Here is a 21,416-nt window from a genome sequence, read left to right on the forward strand (position 1 = left end):
TCTATTCTATTCCCTATTCTATTCTATTCTATTCTATTCTGTTCTATTCTGCAGAGAGGAAGGCAGAGAAAAAAAAAAGAGGAACAAAATCAGCACAGGTTACCACAACTGCAGGTGGGACTCACCACTTTATCCTTTCCAAAGAGCCCTCAAAGCCCAAATCCACCACCAACTTCCTGCACTTTCTTTTCCCCCTAGACTAGAGGTTCGGATCCTAATTCCCAGGCTTTTTGCCCACCGGGCCGGGGCTGATGGAAACTGGAGTCCCAAAGAAGAGCGTTGGGAAAGCAGGGAGGTTTAGATCATGTCAGGGTAAGAGCTGAAATCAGGAGGGGTTTTTTTCCTCCCCTGCCTTTTAAAATGGGGGTGGGTGGGTTGCAGAGGCTCAAGAGATCTCCCGCTGCCAATACAGAGCCCTCTGTAGAGGCTCAGAGGCTCTGTGCCTTCCAGGAAAGCCTTGGGAGAAGAGGAGCACCCTGCAGAGGCTCAAGAGATCTTTTGCTGCCAATAAAAAAGCACTCTGTAGAATCTCAAGAGACCCAGTGCCTAGAATGAAGTGCTCTGCAGAGGCTCGGAGATCTGCTGCTGCCAGTAAAGAGCACTTTGCACAGGCTCAGAGACCCTGTGTGCCTAGATGAAAGCCCTTAAGAGCAGTTCTCTGCAGAGGCTCAAAGATCTTCTGCTGCCAATAAAGAGCACTCTGTACAGGCTCAGAGACCCTGTGTGCCTAGACGAAAGCCCTTAAGAGCAGTTCTCTGCAGAGGCTCAGAGATCTCCCGCTGGCAATAAAGAGCACTCTGCACAAACTCAGAGACCCTGTATGCCTAGGACGAAAGCTCTTAAAAGCAGCTCTCTGCAGAGGGTCAGAAATCTCCTGCTGATGATAAAGAGCACTCAGTACAGGCGCAGGAACCCTGCGAGCCTTCAAGGAAAGCCTTGGGAGAAGGGGAGCACTCTGCAGAGACTCAGAGATCTCCCACTGGCAATAAAGAGCACTCTGTACAGGCTCAGAGACCCTGTGTGCCTAGATGAAAGCCCTTTTAGAGAAGCACATTGCCCAGGCTCAGAAATCTCCTGCTGCCAATAAAGAGCCCTCTGCACAGGCTCAGGAACCCTGTGAGCCAATACAGAGCACTCTGCACAGGCTCAGAGACCCCATGTGCCTAAGACGAAAGCCCTTATGAGCAACTCTCTGCAGAGGCTCAGAGATCTCCTGCTGATGATAAAGAGCTCTCTACATAAGCTCAGAGACCCTGTGCCTTCAAGGAAAGCCTTGGGAGAAGAGGAGCGCCCTGCAGAGGCTCAGAGATCTTTTGCTACCAATAAAAAAAGCACTCTGTAGAATCTCAGAGACCCTGTGTGCCTAGACAAAAGCCCTTAAGAGCAGCTCTCTGCACAGGCTCAGAGATCTCTTACTGCCTATAAAGAGCACTCTGTAGAACCTCAGAGACCCTGTGAACCTAGACAAAAGCCCTTAAGAGCAGCTCTCTGCAGGGGCTCAGAGATCTCCTGCTGCCGATAAAGAGCACTCTGCACAGGCTCAGGAACCCTGTGAGCCAATAAAGAGCACTCTGCACAGGCTCAGAGACCCCGTGTGCCTAAGACGAAAGCCCTTAAGAGAAGCACTCTGCACAGGCTCAGAAATCTCCTGCTGCCAATAAAAAGCACTCTGTAGAATCTCAGAGACCCTGTGTACCTAGACAAAAGAGCCTTGGTAGTACAGTGAGAGCCTTGGTAATACAGTGGTTTAAGGCACCCTGTTATTAAACTGGTTATTAAGACCAGCTGCCTGCAATTACTGCAGGTTCGAATCTTGCCAGGCTCAAGGTTGACTCAGCCTTCCATCCTTTCTAAGGTAGGTAAAATGAGGACCCAGTTTGTGGGGGCAATAAGCTGACTTTGTATAAATATACAAAAAGTATGAAGGCTATTGCTTAACGCACTGTAAGCCGCCCTGAGTCTCCGGAGAAGGGCGGCATATAAATCAAATTAAAAAAAAAAAAAAGCCCTGAAGAGCAGCTCTCTGCAGAAGCTCAGAGATCTCCTACTGCCTATAAAGAGCACTCTGCACAGGCTCAGGAACCTTATGAGCCAATACAGAGCCCTCTGCACAGGCTCAGAGACCCCGTGTGCCTAAGACGAAAGCCCTTAAGAGAAGCACTCTGCACAGGCTCAGAAATCTCCTGCTGCCAATAAAAAGCACTCTGTAGAATCTCAGAGACCCTGTGTACCTAGACAAAAGCCCTTAAGAGCAGCTCTCTGCAGGGGCTCAGAGATCTCCTGCTGCCGATAAAGAGCACTCTGCACAGGCTCAGGAACCCTGTGAGCCAATAAAGAGCACTCTGCACAGGCTCAGAGATCTGCTGCTGCCAATAAAGAGCACTCTGCACAAGCTCAGGAACCCTGTGAGCCAATAAAGAGCACTCTGCACAGGCTCAGAGACCCCGTGTGCCTCAGACGAAAGCCCTGAAGAGAAGGCGCGCTCTCTTGCCTATGCCCAGAGCCTTCTCTCCCCAGCGGGGGCGCTCTGCGGATGCTCAGAGGCCGCCTTGCCCGCCGCCAGGGGAGCCCCTCGGCCTCGGGACGCTCCGAGCCGGCAAGAAGAGCAGCAGAAGCAGCAGCAGGAGAAGGAGGAGCCGCCGCCGCCAACGCTCCGCCCGGGACCGCCCCAGACGGGGGGGGGAGAGAAGAAGAAGCCGAAGCGGCGGAAGGAGAAGCGGAAGGCCGGGCAAACTAGGCCGCAACGAAGCCGGGGACTCGCGTAGCCGCCGCCGCCGCCGCCGCCATGAGCTAGCGCGGCCGCCCCGATGTGGCTGCAGCAGCGGCTGAAGGGCCTGCCGGGGCTGCTGTCCAGCAGCTGGGCGCGGCGCCTGCTGGCCTTGCTGGCTTTCCTGCTGGCCGCCTCCTGGTACTTGGGAGGCGCCTGGCCTGGTCTCCTGCTCCGCCTGAGGCCCGGGGGAGCCTCGGGAGGAGCTGCGGGGCTTTGCCTGCAGGCCGAAACCCGGGCTTGGAGGAAAGGAGAAGCCCGGCTGCTGGGGGAAGGCCCTGGCCAGGGTCCCCCGGGGCTGGTGGGCAACGGGCACCTGCTACTGGATGCCCAGGCCAACCGCCTTTGGGTGGCCCCCAAGGGGGGCCCGGCTTGGCCCACCGACTACGGACCCTTGGCCCAGCTGCGGGGTCCGGCCGGGGCCGAGAGCGAGGCGGTGGCGTCCGCTTTGCTGCCCAAGGAAGGAACCTGGCGGAAAGTCCGTTGCATCCAGTCCGGGATTTCCGCCGGGTCATGCGTGACCGTCCGAGAGGAGTTGCTGGCCCACCGTGGACGCCCCCACCTCTACTTGCAACGCCTGTCGGTGGACAACCCCACCGACCGTCTGGTGGCATTAGAAGTGACCGGTCCGGCTTCATCGTCGTCGTCGTCCTCTTCTTCTTCTTTCTCCGGCCGTTCTTTCGCCACCAGTTTAGAGAAAGCGGGCGACCGTCAGTTCTTCCTGTCATCGGGCCGGGCGTTGCAACCTGCCGGAGAGAAGCTGGTGTTGGTCGTGGTGGCGGCTAAGAAGCTGGTCAGCCGGGTGCAGGTGGCACCCAAGTCGCGCTTTGAGGAGACGTTGGTGTCGGTGGTGCTGAGCTCGGAGCCCATCGAGGCCGCCCAGCTGGACGAGACCTTCGGGCGGCTGCGGGAAGCGGCCAAGAGGGAGATGATGGAGGTGCTGCCCTTGCGGACCGAGGAGCTGGTCCAGGAACACCGGCGGGCGTGGGACGAACTCTTCATCTCAGGTGCGGGGACACACCACACCGGCTTGGAGTCTGCGAGCGACCGGCCGTAGGGCGATGCCAGCTTCGGACATGGACGGTGCCGTTGAGTGTGGCATTCTGAGAAATGTGCCTTTTGGTGCTTGGTACCAACCAGGTGCTACAAAAATGGACGTTTCAAAGCTAGACAGGTGTCCTCTGGCATAGGGGTCTCCAACCTTGGCAGCTTTTAAGACTTGTGGACTTCAACTCCTAGTATTCTTCAGCCAGCTCCGAAGTCCACAAGTTGCCAAAGTTGGAGACACTCCCCACCCTCCGGTGGGCCTACAAGCTTGCTTGGGGCTATAGAGGGGGGCCTGAAATGCACCACAAAACCTGTAATTGACTCAAGATTTCTTAATTCAAATTAGAATAGAGCTGGAGAATGGAGCTCAAGCAAGAGACGGTTGTCCCAAAGGGCCCCCCTTTTTAAAAAAATTTATTTTGCAAAAGGCAATTGGACTTTCTTGGGTTTTTTTCTTGAAAACATTTCACTTCTCACCTAAGAAGCTTCTTCGGTTCTGAAGAAGAACCGAAGAAGCTTCTTGGGTGAGAAGCAAAACATTTTCAAGGAAAAAAAAAAAAAAGAAAAGATAAAAAGTCCAGTTGCCTTTTGGGAAAAAAAAAAAAGCCCTTTTAGGACTTAATCAGACTATAGCTGGAAGGGATCTTGGAGGTCTAATCCAACCCCTTGCTCAAGAGAGAGACTCTATACCAGATCAGTCGAGTGACTGTCTAGTTTCTTCTTTAAAAAAAAAAAACCAGTGATGGAGCACCCACAACTTCTGGTGGCAAGCTGTTCCACTGGTTAATTGTCCTCACTGTCATGACATTTCTGCTTTAATTCCAGGTTGCTTCTCTTCTGGATTAGTTTCCCTCCACTGTTTCTTGCCTTGCCTTCTGGTGCTTTGGAAAATAAATCCATGACACCTCCATGACACCTCTCCCTATGAGATGGTTTCTTGGTAGAGGCAATATGTAGGAAGTCTGCAAAAATCAGCAAGTTCTGCCTGCCTTAGCAGCAGTTGGAGCGATGGAGATTTTTTGTTTCTGAGGATAGAAATCATGACATTTTCTCCCCCCCAAAATAGTAGTATCTGGGCTACGGTATCATCATCTTCTTCTTCTTCTTCTTCTTCTTCTTCTTCTTCTTCTTCTTCTTCTTCTTCTTCTTCTTCTTCTTCTTCTTCTTCTTCCTCTTCCTCTTCCTCTTCTTCTTCTTCTTTCTTTCTTTCTTTCTTTCTTTATTATTATAACATAAAATGACATTACAAGACATACAACATATATATATATATATATATATATATATATATATATATATATATATATACACACACACTCTCTTAACAGCTATTTCATGATGATCTTCTAATATTTACATTTTCTCCCTTTTCCCTTTATATTATTCCAGTTTCTTCTTATCCCCTTTACTTTCAGTTACAGTGTATTTATTAAGACCCCTATTAACTTTATATTTTCTATACATTGACGTATTATTCATTCTTTCCTTTTTTACATTTCACCCCTATTTTTCTTCTCTGTTATTCCTATTCCTATTCTCCAGCCACTTATACCATTTGTGCCAGATTATATAACATTCCATATCCTCTTTTTCTTTAAACTTGTTTGTTAATTTATCCATCTCGGCGCACTCTAAGATTTTTTTTATCAACTCTTCTTCTGTTGGTATATTTTCTTTTTTCCAATTTTGTGCGTATACTATACGGGCAGCTGTTATGATGTGTAAGATCAATTTTTTTTTTTTAATTTGATTTATATGCCGCCCTTCTCCGGAGACTCAGGGCGGCTTACAATGTGCTCAGCAATAGCCTTCATCCTTTTGTATATTTATACAAAGTCAGCTTATTGCCCCCACAACCTGGTCCTGGTTTATTTCCTTGGTGTATTTTTCCGTAAATATCCCTAATAAGAATGTCCCTGGTTTTCCGCTCATAGGTGGTTCTGTTATTTTCTCTAGCCATTCTTTAATTTTAGCCCAGAACTTCTTTGCAGCTGGACATGTCCACCACAGGTGGTAGTATGTTCCGTTGGGCTACGGTATCTTCTACTTGTGTTCCTGGGAAATTGGCACAGATTGGAGAAATAGCCCTTGTTTAGGAAGGAAAGATCAATTCAAAAGCCTGCGTCTCCAGGGCCAGAATGTAGAAATTGCGTATATATATTATTCTCCAAACAGATTCACTTCATCCCTTGCCCAAAAATCCCAACAGCTTAGGCATTAGTTAAAATGCTCCTGGTTCATATCTACTGCCTCTATTATCCCCATAGAATAAATCCCCATAGATTATAATTTTTTTTCTTTCTATACATCTTCTTTTCAACATTTTCACATCAGTAATCCATATTTATACATTTTCTCTTTCTTATCTTAATATATCTTTTATACATGCATTTCTAGTATATCATATATATACCATTATAATATATTCTATTAATCTAAATATTTTATTTACATTTAACATAAACAGGTACCTAATTTCCTTTCCACAATTTGTATATCTTCCCATTTGTTTCCATATTCCTCCACCTAATTTAACCATTGTTTAGTTTTCTTTTGTTCCCCCCCCTTTTTTTCCCCCTTTCTCCTCCAACCATTTATACCATTTCTCCCAGACTAAGTAATATTCTGTTTCATCTTTTTCTTGTATCTCCTTTGTGAGTTTATCCATTTCCGCACACTCCATAATTTTTCTAATCACCTTGTCTTCTGATGGTATGTCATTGTTTTTCCAGTTTTGGGCGAAAACTATTCGTGCTGCTGTCCTTATGTGAATGATTAAGTATCTTATTTCTTTTTCATATGACCGGGTAATTTATTCCCAGTAGGAAAGTTTCTGGCCTCATTTCTATTTGTTGATTAATAATTTCTTCTATTTGCGTTTTAATTATTTGCCAAAATTGTTTTGCCTTATGGCAGGACCACCACATGTGAGAATAAGTTCCTTTTTGGTGTTTACATTTCCAACATAGCGGGGAGGTATTTGGGAACATCTTTGCCAATCTGGCAGGTGGGAGATGCCACCTATAAAACATTATATATATATTTTTTCTTTATAGGGAGATTATAATTTCTTATAATCGGAATTACTCATGGAAAAATATGACGGTGTTAAAGGCCTGAGCAAGCGTGGCGTATACAGCTAGCCTTCGACTTACAAGTTACAACTGAGCTAACATTTCTCTTGCTCGGTGAGACAGTTGTTAAGTTTGAGTTTGGCCCTGTTTTACACCCTTTTTTGCCGTAGCTGCTAAGTGAATTGCTGCGGTTATTAAGTGAGCAACAGGGTGGGTTAAGTGAATCCGGCTTTCCCCGTTGACTTCACTTGTCCAAAGGTCGCAAAATGTGACACACACACACACACACACGGGACGTTGCAACTGTCATAAATATGAGCCCATTCCCAAGCAACTTCGGTTTGACCAGGTGACCATGGGGATGCTGCAATCGTGAATAGAATAGAATAGAATAGAATAGAATAGAATAGAATAGAATAGAATAGAATAGAATAGAATAGAATAGAATAGAAAATATGAAGTAGAATAGAATAGAATTCTTTATTGGCCAAGTGTGATTGGACACACAAGGAATTTGTCTTTGGTACATATGCTCTCAGTGTACTTAAATCTGGGAAATGGTCATATTTCGCTTCTTTTCAGTGCCGTTGTTAACTTTGAACGGTCGCTAAACAAATTGTCATAAGTCGAGGACCTAACTGGTACAGGTCATGTGAAGGTTTCTCACTTCTCGGAGAAGTAGGGAGAAGGTAGAGGAACTCCCTTGCTATGTAACTGTACATGAGAATTTAATGGTGGGCTTTTATTATTATCCAAGACTTATTATCTTATTGATGGGACGCAGTGGCTCAGTGGTTAAGACGCTGAGCTTTCCATCGAAAGGTCGGCAGTTCGGCGGTTCGAATCCCTAGTGCCGCGTAACGGGGTGAGCTCCCGTGACTTGTCCCAGCTTCTGCCAACCTAGCAGTTCGAAAGCACGTAAAAAATTCAAGTAGAAAAATAGGGACCACCTTTGGTGGGAAGGGAACGGCGTTCTGTGCGCCTTTGGCATTGAGTCATGCCGCCCACATGACCACGGAGACGTCTTCGGACAGCGCTGGCTCTTCGGCTTTGAAACGGAGATGAGCACTGCCCTCTAGAGTCGGGAACGACTAGCACACATGCGCGAGGGGAACCTTTACCTTTTTATTATCTTATTATCCAAGGCCGTTTATTCCATTTATCCGTTTATTATTCCTTTCAGGTGTGGAAATGCGCAAGATCACCGACGCTCACACCCCCTCCAGCGACACCGTCAACCTGACGCTCTACTTCGTCCTGTCCACCACCCCGGCTCCCCTCCTGGACCCCCACCACAGCCCCGAAGAGAAGGAGAAAATGGAAGCCACTCTGAACTATGCCGACCACTGCTTCAGCGGCCACGCCACCATGCACGCCGAGAACCTGTGGCCCGGGCAACTGTCCACCGTCCTGCAAGTCTTGCAGCTCTCTAACCTGTGGAAGCTGACGTTGCAGAAACGCGGTTGCAAAGGGTTGGTGGCCGCCGGGGCCCACGGCCTCATGCAAGGGATGGTGCTCAGCTTCGGCGGGCTGCAGTTCACCGAAAACCACCTGCAGTTCCAATCCGACCCGGAAGTCCTTCAGAACAGCTACGCCTTGCGGGGGATCCATTACAACAAGGACCTGATCAACCTCGCGGTGTTGCTGGACGCCGACGGCAAGCCCTTCCTGCATGTCTCCGTCAAGTTCCAGGACAAGCCGGTGAAGCTGTACGCCTGCGAGGGCGGCTGCTCCAACGACCCCGTGGAGCTGACCTCCCAGGTGCACGGCCACACTTTCCCCGTCATGGTGACCCAGCCCATCACGCCTCTGCTGTACATCTCCACCGATCTGGTGCACCTGCAGGACCTACGCCACACCCTTCACCTCAAGGCCATCTTGGCTCATGAAGAGCACATGGCCAAGCGGTACCCGGGCCTCCCCTTCCTCTTCTGGTTCAGCGTGGCCTCTCTCATCACCCTCTTCCATCTCTTCCTCTTCAAGCTCATTTACAACGAGTACTGCGGGCCCGGGGCCAAACCTCTCTTCCGGAGCAAGGTCTAGGGACGTCGGAAGCAGGGCCCTGGCTTCCTGGGATGGAGGAGTCGGGGGCTCGGCTTCTTCTCCCTGACATCAGCCCTGGACACCGGGGAGACCTGTAGGAGCCGAGAGCATCTTCGGAAGAAGGCAGCCTTTCTGCATTGTGTGTATGTGTGTGTGTGTGTTTGCACACCTGTGGGCCCCCGTCTCTACCTAACATGTTTGCCTTTATGGAAGATTGAGCTCTCGAGGGAGGGAGTGTTGTGGGGTACGGGGTAGAGGCTGACGAAAAGGTGGGTTTAAAAATAAAGGTTCTTCTCCCAAATGATTCGGGGTTCTGTAAATTGTAGTCATCTCGGGTCTGTCGGGGTGCTTGCTCCCCAAAAGGGTTGATGGGAAAGCCTGGTTTAGGGGGTGCCGGGGCTGGCGCACCCCAAGGGTTAAGCAGTGTGTTCCCTCACTTGGACGAGTACCCCCGAAATGAACCAGGATGAAGGAGGAGGTGGGAGAATGCTCCTGGGAGGGGGAGTTGGGAAGCTTGTCACGAGCGATCGGTTGTACCCCAAAATGCAGTTTTATGCGGAGTAAAAATCAAACCTTAGCTGGCATCTATCTCCCTCTCTCTCCCTCTCTCTTCCCTCCCTCTCCCTCCCTCTCTCTCCCCCTTCCTCCTCTCTTTCCCCCTCCCTCCCCTCCCTCTCTCTTCCCTCCCTCCCTCTCCCTCCCTCCCTCTTTCTCTCCCTCCCTCTCTCTTCCCCGCCCTCTCTTTCTCTACCTCCCTCTCTTCCCTCCCTCTCCCTCCCTCTCTCTCCCCTTCTTCCTCTTTCCCCCTCCCTCTCTCTTTCTCCCCCTCCTCTCTTCCCCTCCCTCTCTCTCTACCTCCCTCCCTCTCTCTTCCCTCCCTCTCCCTCCCTCTCTCTCCCTCTTCCTCCTCTCTTTCCCCCTCCCTCCCCTTCCCTCTCTCTCCCCTCCCTCCCCCTCCCTCTTTCTCCCCCTCCCTCCCTCTCGCTTCCCCTCCCTCTCTTGCTCCCCCTCTCCCCCTCCCTCTCTCCCTCCCTCTCTCTCTTCCCCTCCCTCTATCCCCCTCCCTCTCTCTTCCCTCCCTCCCTCTGCCTCCCTCTCTGTCCCCCTCCTTCCTCTCTTTCCCGCTCCCTCTCTCTCCCCCTCCCTCCCTCCCTCTCTCCCTCCAGTATATCTAGGCTTAGCTATTCAGCTGAAGAGCAGAGATGGGGGAAGCGCAAAGATTACCCAGCCCAACTGGAATGGACGCAGGGACAGAATTCTGGGCCTTTGGTCACAGGTGGGGGAACGGCCTCCCCTCTGACCTGAAAAAAAAAAAAAGTTTTAAAAACAGGGCAGGGAGTCCGTCGGAGCTGCTTTACGCTAAAACTTTGGCAAATGAGAGCAGCGTGGACATTTTGTGGGAAAGAGACCCCCTGGTCTATATAATGCGTGCATATTTACTGGAATCCGTTTTTTTTTCCCTGGTTCCTTTTGGCTTTTCCCCTCCCTTAAATTTGGCTGCTGCCTATTCAGTTATTCAGAATATATATATATAAATCTTGCAGGCTCCTGGATTGGAGCTGAAAGGCAAAAGGGATGCAGTATGCTCCCTCCCACATGCTGGGGTAGACCAGGTGCCTGGATAGAAAATCACTTTACATATGTGTGTGTGTGTGTGTGTGTGTGTGTGTGTCTGGTTATTCGGGTTTTCTCCCGTGTAAAATTGGAGGTGTCTTGGCAACGTTTCGACGAAGTCTCATTCGTCATCTTCAGGCTGGTGTTTTTGGCTTCGTGCTTCTAGGAGCAATGTTGCTCCTAGAAGCACGAAGAAGCTCCTAGTTGCTCACATTGCTCCTAGAAGCACGAAGCCGAGAACACCAGCCTGAAGATGACGAATGAGACTTTGTCGAAACGTTGCCAAGACACCTCCAATTTTACGCGGGAGAAAACCCGAATAACCAAAGACCTACATACAAACACCTGCGAAAACCTCAGAAAACATTGCCAATGTCAGGGAATTATTAGAAATAAGCACCACAGATAACTCTTAAAGATACTCATTCCTCCCCCCCCCTTTGTATTCCTAAACTTTCTGTGGAATTGGAGAGCAATTTGCTCTCATCGTTAAAGCAATTCAAGAGATCCCTGCCTGCGGAATGGGTGTGTGTGTGTGTGTGTGTTTGTTTGGGGGCGTTTGCAGGTGCCTTTTTCAAAGACGGCCTAGCAAAAAGCAAAAGGAAGACGAAGACCGGTCAAGAAAAACACTCCAGAATCAGTTGCTGTTTTGAGCAAATAAAATGACTCTCGCCTCCAATCTCGGGTCTTTCTATCTAAGACGAGCCTTCCCTAGAGAGGGGGAAAAGCCCCATTTTTGTGTGTGTGTGTCTCTGCACATTTGCGGTGGCCCCTGAGTGTCCTAGCTTTGTCTCTACATCAGGGGGTCTCTCACCTTGGCAACTTTCAGACTTGTGCACAAGCAAAGCTGGCCGAGGAATTCTGGGAGTTGAAGTCCACAAGTCTGAAAGTTGCCAAGGTGGGAGACCCCTGCTCTACATCCCCCCCGACCCCAAAGACCCCCCCCCCCCACCGCTTCTTAATTCCGTTGGCTTTCATTACCGATTTTGTTCTTCGTTGGGGAAAAAAAAATACTTGAAAAAAAAAAAACCCCGTGCATTAAGGATTTTTTTAACGTCGATGGGAAGTGATAAGGAGGCACCTTGGCTTTGAATGTTCTTGCTTAACTCGGGTTGAAAAAGTGGTGACGGCGGGGATTTCTCTCCCCCTCCCCTCCTCCCGAAACCCCTAAATTTGAGCGTTGCTCTGGTTTCTTAACTTATTGTTGGTGGTGGGTTTGAGAGGCGTCCCATTTTGTTCCAGCTTTTCAGGCCGAAGGGGAGCCAAACGTAGAATGTACCTGTAGCTTTAATCATTTTGACTTTTCATCTTTTAACACTGATCAACAGGAGTTCTCAGTCTTTTCCCTTGGAAGGCAGCGTACAAAATACGACACCTTTCACGATTTTTATTGGGGTTGATTTAGTCTTTCACCAGGTTTGTTGCAGTGACCTGATTTTTTTTTTTGTTTGTTTGTTTGTTTGTTTTAAATTCTAGAGAGACTTAACAGATTATTTTTTTTTTTCTGGTGATTTGAAAACAATTGTGATTATTTTAAGATACCAAAGGTGGTGGGTTTTGGGTTTTTTTTGTTTTGTTTTGTTTTGTAAGAAATAAAAATCTTTCAAATCTCGATGTCTCTCGCTGGCTTTTGTTCTTTTTTTAAGTCCCGCTTTTGCTCTGGAACCGATTTTTTTCTGTAAAACGAGAAAGGATCTTGAACTGCATTCACTGGGGGGGGGGCAGAGAGCCTGTTTGATGTCTCCTAATTCCCTTCACCTTTTTATCCCGAGCTTCGACCCGATGTTGAGGAATTCGCAGAGCAACCCTTGAGTAGCAAGGGTGTGCTCATGAAAAGCGATTGAGAGTAGTTAGGAAAATAACACAGCCAACACACAGATACACTGAGTTGTGTTTTACTTTCAGGAAATAGTAATAAGGCCCAGTCCAATAAACAGTCCAGGTCATTCATATATAAAGCAGTAGATGGTTAAACAATAGTCCAGGGGTAATCCAATAACAAAGTCTTCTTACCAGTCGTCGTCATACACGATAAACAGTTCTTCTGTATTTGCAAACAGTAGCAAACAGAGATATCAGAGAGCAAAACCAGCAAAGATATCAGCAAAAAGAAGCAAAGAGAAACAAACCAGGTTTCTAGCTCCCTTTTAAGGACATTGGCTACAGAGCTAACCAATCAGGACACAGTATGATGCAATACAGCAATATAGTAGTTTTAAAGCTATACCTATGGTTTATATATTGCCAATCCAACAAGTTAGGTAAAATCATTTCCTAAGAAATGCTATCGACAGGAAAGGATGTGTGGCGAAAAAGGAAAAAGAGGGAGAGAAATTCACACAGCGAAATCTTTTACCTGTAAAAAAAAAAAACAGGTCCCTGGGGACTTCAGGTGCTCTGTCCTTGCAGGTAAATCTTCCTAGAGAAAAGATGTAATATTTTCGGAACAAGATTGCTCTCTCGTGAAAAAAATAAAAAAAGCGGTCCAGCTAACCTCCCCTTTCACTATCTCAAGACAGACTTACCCGCTTACCCTTTTTAACGGACAGGGAGTCCTCTATTTGCGAGCACAATTGAACCCAAAACTCAGCCCAAACAACAAAACAAAACAAAACAAAAAAACTTTGCTAAGGGAAACATTTGTTAAGTGGGTTTTAACCAGGGGTGAAATCCAACAGGTTCTGACAGATTCTGACGAACTGGTAGCAGAGGTTTTGAGCAGTTCAGAGAATCGGCAAATACCACCTCTGGCTGGCCCCAGAGTGGAGTGGGAATGGAGATTTTGCAATATCCTTCACCCAGGAGTGGGGAGGGAATGGGGATTTTGCAGTAGCCTTCCCCGGAGTGGGGTGGGAATGGAGATTTTGCAGTATCCTTCCCCCAGAAGTGGGGAGGGAATGGGGATTTTGCAGTATCCTTCCCCTGGAGTGGGATGGGAATGGAGATTTTGCAGTATCCTTCCCCCAGAAGTGGGGAGGGAATGGGGATTTTGCAGTATCCTTCCCCTGGAGTGGAGTGGGAATGGAGATTTCGCAGTATCCTTCCCCCAGAAGTGGGGAGGGAATGGGGATTTTGCAGTATCATTCCCCTGGAGTGGGGTGGGAATGGAGATTTTGCACTATCCTTCCCTTGCCATGCCTACCAAGCCACGCCCACAGAGCCAGCAGTAAAAAAAATTAGGATTTCACCACTGGTTTTAACCCCATTTTTACGACCTTTCTTGCCACAGTTGTTAAGTGAATCGGTTGCAAGTTATTAAATTAGTGAGATGGTTGCTAAGTGAATCCGGCTTTCCACGGTTGACTTCGCTTGTCAGGAGGTTGCGTGACCCCCAGAGGACCTTGCAACCGTCGCAAATGCGAGTCAGTTGCCAAGCATCTGAATTTTGTTAGGGGATTAACCATAACAGAGTGGGAAGGGACCTTCTAGGTCATCTAGTCCAACCCCACCTATCCAAACAGGAGACCCTACACCATTTCACAACGTTGGTGTGAAAAATGATCATAAGTCACTTTTTCAGTGCCGTTGTATTTTTGAACACTCACTAAACAGTTATAGGGCTACCTAGATTCGAACACTGGGCCCTATCTAACAAAATAGGGAGCCTGGATAGCTCAACAGACAGAGCTCTGTAATTGAACACCAGCTGTCTGCAATTAAAGATCGAATCTCGCCAGGCTCAAGGTTGACTCAGCCTTCCATCTTTTCTAAGGTAGGTAAACTGAGGACCCAGTTTGTGGGGGCAATAAGTTGACTTTGTATAAATATACAAAAGTATGAAGGCTATTGCTTAATGCATTGTAAACCACCCTGAGTCCGGAGAAGGGCGGCATATAAATAAAATTAAAAAAAAAAATTAAAAAAAATTAAATTCAACGTAGAGAAAAGTAAAGTCTTACACTTAGGCAAGAAAAAAAACCAAAATTACACATATAGATTGGATGAAACCAGGCTTAATAGCAGTAACTGTGAGAGGGATCTTGGAGTCTTAGTGGACAACCAGTGTGTGGTGGCAGAGAAAAAAGCCAATGCAATCCTAAATTGCATTAACCGAGGGATACAATCAAGATCAAGAGAGGTACTAATACCACCCTATAAAGCCTTAGTAAGACTACATCTAGAGTACTGCATCCAGTTTTGGTCACCACACTATAAAAAAGATGCTGAGACTCTAGAAAGAGTGCAGAGAAGAGCAACCAGGATGATGAGGGGACTGGAGGCTAAAACATACGACGAACGGTTGCAGGAACTGGGCATGGCTGGTTTAGTGAAGAGAAGGACCAGGGGAGACATGATAGCAGTCTTCCAATATTTGAGGGGCTGCCCCAGAGAGGAGGAAGGGGGTCAAGCTATTTTCCATGAAGGCCAGACAAGGAACAATGGATGGAAACTGATCAAGGAAAATTTCAACCTAGAAATAAGGAGAAATTTTCTGACAGTGAGGGCAATCAACCCATGGAACGGAAGTTGCCTTCAGAAGTTGTGGGAGCTTCATCCCTGGAAGCTTTCAAGAAAAGATTAGAAACTGAGAGATTCAACCTTTATTAAAGAGATTCAATAATTAGCAATTTTATGATGTTTGTGTATCTATATTTTTCTTGACTGTACACCGCCTTGAGTCCTATGGGAGAAAGGCGGTATAGAAATATAATAAATAAATAAATAAACCTAAAAATAAGGAGAAATTTTCTGACAGCGAGAACAATAGACCAATGGAACAGAAGTTGCCTTCAGAAATGGTGGGAGCTTCATCACCGGAAGCTTTCAAGAAGAGATTGGACTGCCATCTGTCAGAAACGATGTAGGATCTCTTGCTTGGATGGGGTGGGGAGGTTGGACTAGATGACCTCTAAGATCCCTTCCAACTCTGGTTAATCTGTATCTATATTTCCTTCCCACTTCCAATGCCCTGTAGTGGGAGAGCATCCATGTTTCTTCGCTACGTAATTCCAAAAGAGAGAGAGAGAGAGAGAGAGAGAGAGATAGAACAGCTCCCCGAATAGGCAGAGAACCGTTCAAACAGATGTGCCAATTTTTACCGTGCTGCTCTCTTCCCAGCGGAAGCTCGGATCAAAGGGCCCCAAACCCATCGCCTTGCCCCAAAGTCTGGGCCGTTGGAGACCCCTAGACCATGTCAGGGACAGAAAGCCTGCGTTACCTTACTCCCTCGTCTTCCTGCAAGTCGAAACTAGGCCCGGGCAAAAAGGAAAGCAAAAACAGGAGTCCAAATTCGCTTCGCTCCCGGAACAGGTTCTCTTCTTGCAGGTGAGTGTTTTGTTTTATTTTTAAGATGGAGAAGCTGGCAACCAAGCTGCTTTTACATTTTCAACCGAAGAAAGTTCGTCCGACGCTTTTAAGGGGAAAACGGCTTGCAGAATCCTAAAGCAAAGTTTATTTTCTTATATAAGATTTCCACCCATTTGAGTAGCCTCCAACGAAGCATTTTTAATCATAATAAATAAATAAATAAATAAATAAATCACGATTTGGGGGACGGGCTGGAATTTTGCTCTAGTTGAAGGTCGAGAAAGCATCTTCGGTTTAAATGGCTTTTATGTTGCTGTCTGCTTAAGAGGCGGTGGGCTTCCCTCTTCGGATGGGGGTCTTTAATTGGGAAAAAGATTCAAACAAACAAGCCTAATGGAAGAAGTCATTTGTCCATCAACTGGAAGAAGAAGGAAAAAAAAAAGGCAGCAAAAATTAACGATGGATTCTGACGAAGCAGATGGGATTTTAAGAAGGGAAGCGTATAAAGATATCGCAACTAGCGATTACAATATTACAATTTTTTTTAAAAAAATAATTTTTATTAAACAGGTTTTTTTAAAAACGAAAAAAAAATTTTTTTTTTACAATTTTCTTCTTTGCAACATTTTCACATCGGTAATCATTTCTTATATCTCCATTTTTCTCCCTTAACTTCAATTTACTGTTTATACATAGGATTCTAATATTGATTTATATATACAAGAACAACCATTTACTCAATTTCAATCGTGCATTCAGTGTCACTTCCACTTCCATTTGTTTGTTGCTACATTTCAACTCCTGTATCTTCCTCATTTAATCTTTCCTTGCCCTTTATACCTCTCCTCTAACCATTCATAATAATTTTTTTTAAGCTGTTGGTAAGAACTGCATTTTGGGATGGTCTGAAACCCAAACGATATAAAAAGAATTGTCTACATTTTTTTAAAAAAAGTTTGGAGGTTTTGCAGCCATTAAATTCACCATTCAATGCATTTTTTCCCCTAGCTACTCTGCTACTTTCCCTAATCCATCTTGTTTTCACCACCTTTCGGGAACCTGGCTTCTATCTTTCTTTCAAGCTACCAAATTCAAGCTGTTTTCTAACCTCCATCGTGGGGCAAGTGCCAAACTGAAGTGCTGCTAATTCAGAATTATCTATCTATCTATCTATCTATCTATCTATCTATCTATCTATCTATCTATCTATTGATGATAAATAGATAAATAAAGAGAGAGAGAGAGAGAGATGATAGATAAATGATAGATAGATAGATAGATAGATAGATAGATAGATAGATAGATGATGGATGGATAGAAAGAGAGAGAGATGATATAGATGGATGGATGGATGGATATAGATATGATAGATAGATAGATAGATAGATAGATAGATAGATAGATAGAGATAGATAGATAGATAGATAGATAGATAGATAATGGATGTATAGAGAGAGATGATAGATAATAGATAGATAGATAGATGGATAGATAGATAATGGATGGATAGAGAGAGATGATAGATAATAGATAGATAGATAGATAGATAGATAGATAGATAGATAGATAGATATGATAGATATAGATAGATGATGGATGGATGGGTGGGTGGATGGATAGAGAGAGAGAGAGAGATGATAGATAGATATAGATAGATGGATGGATGGATGGATGGACAGATAGACAGATAGAGATAGAGATAGAGATAGAGATAGAGATAGAGATAGAGATAGAGAATAGCTATTTCCTGGCTCTTCTTACCATAGTTTACAAAATAAAATAACGCCAATTTCATATGATTTAAAGCTATCTATAATTCTCCAGAGGAAGGGAAGGTGCCCTCATGAGCCATATGTAAATCAGAATATGCTTATGAGTCTAAGACTAATTTTTGAGCATTGTAGGAAAAAATAGAGAAAAGAACTACGAGAAAAGAATGAGTATGACCCTAGGCGTGTATTTTTTTTCCTTTAAATGCCCACAATTGGAGAATTTCCTGCGTATAACTCATATGGGTGCGTGGTATATATTAGTATGTCAAGCGTTAACCCGCCTTCGCATGGAGCATCAAACACGGCTGAAAGAAACAGATCAATTCACTTTTGCTACCCTCATTCTGCAGCCCTGTCAAAATATTAGGAGGAGGATCCAGGCTAACCGCAGGAGGAAGAAGATGGGAAGCTTACTTACTGGTACTTAACGGGTTTCCGCCTTCCTTCCAGATGTTCTTCCCCTCCGTCGGACTGCCACACCAGCAAGACGGTGAGACGGGTCTTGGCTCTCTGCTCCATCTCCTTATTCGCCTTGCTGGGACACACTGCTCTGGATCTAAGCCAACTTCTGGAGTCCTGGAGGCATGTTGAGAAGGCCGCCAGCAATCTCTCTTCGTGCCGGAGTTTCCTGGCGCTCTCAGTGTTCAATCTCCTTGTTGTCCAAGAAGCGCATTGGCAAGGAGGAGGAAGAGGAGGAGGAGGAGGAAGAGACATGGCGGTGGAGAACATCTCTTGGCCGGGAGACACGCTGGAAAGCTTGGTTGCTCTCTGCAAAGAATCCTGGTGCAAGGACAACGATCGTTTCAGCTGTCCAACTTACGTCGCCTCGATCAGGGAGAGGATAAATGGTACCGAGGCAGCTGGGATGGCTTTCCTGCAGCTCAAAAGGATTGCAGGAATCTTGGAGATCCTTCAGACACTTGAGGAGGGAGATGACCCAAAGATGAGGTCAAATCCAGACTGGTTAGATGTGGTCTTTCTCAGACTTCTCCTGAGAACCAAACGGGCCGTGTTGCGAGCTCCAGAAATGTCCCACTACCCTGAAGAAGTCCAAGCTTTGTGGCACCGGCTGTCTGCTCTTCTTACTTCTTCTGTTTTTACCTCAGAAAACACCCAAGAATGTTGGGCTGAGCATCCTAACTTCTCCATCCTGGCCACCCATCATGAAGGACTCCACACGGTCGCTCCTTCTTGGGGATTTCGGTCGTTGCCCCCCTCCTTGGATGGACGAACTTGACGTCCTCCAGAGATGTTTGCTTCAGAAAAGGCGGGAGCAGCTTCAGAAGAAGTCTAAAGATATCGTCTCCCTGGTTAGCCTCAAAATCAGCCTCTTGGTGATCGCCGGGCTTATTTACCCGGCCGTCCTTTTTTCCTTCAAAGAGATGACCGAATGGATCCAGAATTACGCCAGGACCCTCAAGGAACGAACTGAGGATCTGAAAGAGGAGAGGCACCTGGTTGAAGACCTCCTGCATCAAATGTTGCCCAAATCCGTGGTCAAACAACTACGGAAACACAAGCATGTAGAGGCAGAAAATTATGACCAGGTAAGATAACAGTTGTCTGAAGGGATCAGACGACTTTAAGGTTCCCGATTGATCGCTGCACAATTCTGAGGTACAAAAAAGCACGATCGGTGAGGCCCAACTAAAACCCCACTAATATTTCCCTGATGTGGGTCTGGGGGTTATACCTCAACCCCGCTTGCCCCCTCCATCCCCAATTCTGCCTAGGAAAGCATACAAAATAATGATGCTCTTCATATCCGATTGGCCCGTAATCAAAGAACATTCAAATTGTGACATAATTATTGACTCTTTGTTGCTCACTTTGATTTTTTTTTTTGCATTTGGTTGTTGGTCCTCAGACATCGAGAGGGACATTCCCCCCCTTAATTAATCCCCCCCAGTCTAATAAGTCTGCATTTCCTTGAGTGCTCTTTCATCATTACCCTAATTGGTCAATTATGGTATGTACAGCCAGAGGAGGTATATGGTATCCTCCGGTCAGGATCGAACTCTTGGCTGTGGGAAGAGTTAGCCTGCAATACTGGATTCTAACTATTGGGAAGGGAGGAAGGAAGGAAGGAAGGAAGGAAGGAAGGAAGGAAGGAAGGAAGGAAGGAAGGAAGGTGAATGAGAGGGAGGAAGGAAGGAAGGAAGATGGGTGGGTGGGTGGGTGAATGAGAGGAAGGAAGGAAGGAAGGAAGGAAGGAAGGGGAATGAGAGGGAGGAAGGAAGGAAGGAAGGAAGGAAGGAAGGAAGGTGGGTGAATGAGAGGGAGGAAGGAAGGAAGGAAGATGGGTGGGTGGGTGAATGAGAGGGAGGGAGGGAGGAATGAAGATGAGTGGGTGGGTGGGTGAATGAGAGGAAGGAAGGAAGGGGAATGAGAGGGAGGGAGGAAGGAAGGAAGGAAGGAAAGAAGGACGGAAGGAAGGAAGGAAGGTGGGTGAATGAGAGGGAGGAAGGAAGGAAGGAAGATGGGTGGGTGGGTGAATGAGAGGGAGGGAGGGAGGAAGGAACGAAGATGGGTGGGTGGGTGGGTGAATGAGAGGAAGGAAGAAAGGAAGGAAGGAAGGAAGGTGGGTGAATGAGAGGAAGGAAGGAAAGAAGGAAGGAAGGTGGGTGAATGAGAGGAAGGAAGGAAGGAAGGTGGTGAATGAGAGGAAGGAAGGAAGGAAGGAAGGAAGGAAGGAAGGAAGGAAGGTGGGTGAATGAGAGGGAGGAAGTAAGTAAGAAAGATGGGTGGGTGGGTGAATGAGAGGGAGGGAGTGGGGGAGGAAGGAAGGAAGGAAGGAAGCTGTTCCCCTCACACATTGAGAGGGACATTCCCCCCCTTAATTAATCCCCCCCCAGTCTCATAAATCTGTATTTCCTTGAGTGCTCTTTCATCATTACCCTAATTGCCCAATTACGGTATATGTACAGCCAGAGGAGGTATACGGTATCAGAAACCATCTGGAAATAATGGGGAAATTAAAAACAGAACATCAAGCTACGGGCAAAATCCGGCTAGGGTCTCAGAGCAGAAGCAGAGGCATGAGAAAAAAATTAAGGTTTCTGTGATTTGAGCCAGCCGGGTGCAGCAGCTGCCAAAAAAGCCAACACAGTTCTAGGCTGCATAAACAGAAGGATAGAATCAAGATCACGTGAAGTGTTAATGCCACTTTTTAAGGCCTTGGTAAGGCCACACGTGGAATCCTGCATCCAGTTTTGGTCACCACGATGTAAAAAGGATGTGGAGACTCTAGAAAGAGTGCAGAGAAGAGCAAGAAAGAGGATTAGGGGACTGGAGGCTAAAACATATGAAGAACGGCTGCAGGAACTGGGTATGTCTAGTTTAATGAAAAGAAGGACTACGGGAGACATGATAGCAGTCTTCCAATCTCTCAGGGGCTGCCCCAAAGAAGAGGGAGTCAAGCTATTCTCCAAAGCACCTGAAGGCAGGACAAGAAGCAACGGGTGGAAACTGATCAAGGAGAGAAGCAACCTAGAAATAAGGAGAAATTCCCTGACAGTGAGAACAATTAACCAGTGGAACAGAAACCTTCATCACTGGAGGTTTTTAAGAAGAGATTGGACAGCCGTTTGTCTGAAATGTTTTAGGGTCTCGTTGCTTGAGCAGGGGGTTGGACTAGAAGACCTCTAAGGCCCCTCCCAGCTCTATTATTCTGTTAAATAGGCACTCCTGTTTGGCGGGGCTAAAAAATAGCAATGGCAATAATAGCCCTTAGACTTATATACCGCTTCAAAGTGCTTTACAGCCCTCTTTAAGCATATTTACACAGTCAGCCTCTTGCCCCCCAACAATCTGGATCCTCATTTTACCCACCTCTTGGGAAGGATGGAAGGC

At 46.7% G+C, this 21,416-nt stretch overlaps 1 protein-coding gene across 1 annotated transcript; it reads left to right on the top strand.

Moving 5' to 3' along the window:
* Positions 1-2,635: 2,635 nt before the first annotated feature.
* KIAA2013 (KIAA2013 ortholog) lies at positions 2,636-9,768 on the top strand. The gene is made up of 2 exons (XM_070956190.1): positions 2,636-3,774; positions 8,072-9,768. The coding sequence occupies exons 1-2, from the start codon at positions 2,808-2,810 to the stop codon at positions 8,929-8,931; spliced, it is 1,827 nt and encodes a 608-aa protein (XP_070812291.1). The 5' UTR covers positions 2,636-2,807; the 3' UTR covers positions 8,932-9,768.
* The last annotated feature ends 11,648 nt before the right edge of the window (positions 9,769-21,416 follow it).

This window comes from Pituophis catenifer, unplaced genomic scaffold, assembly GCF_029215685.1.
Source record: "Pituophis catenifer annectens isolate HBS135680 unplaced genomic scaffold, rPitCat1.0.hap2 SCAF_18, whole genome shotgun sequence".
NCBI lineage: Eukaryota > Metazoa > Chordata > Lepidosauria > Squamata > Colubridae > Pituophis > Pituophis catenifer.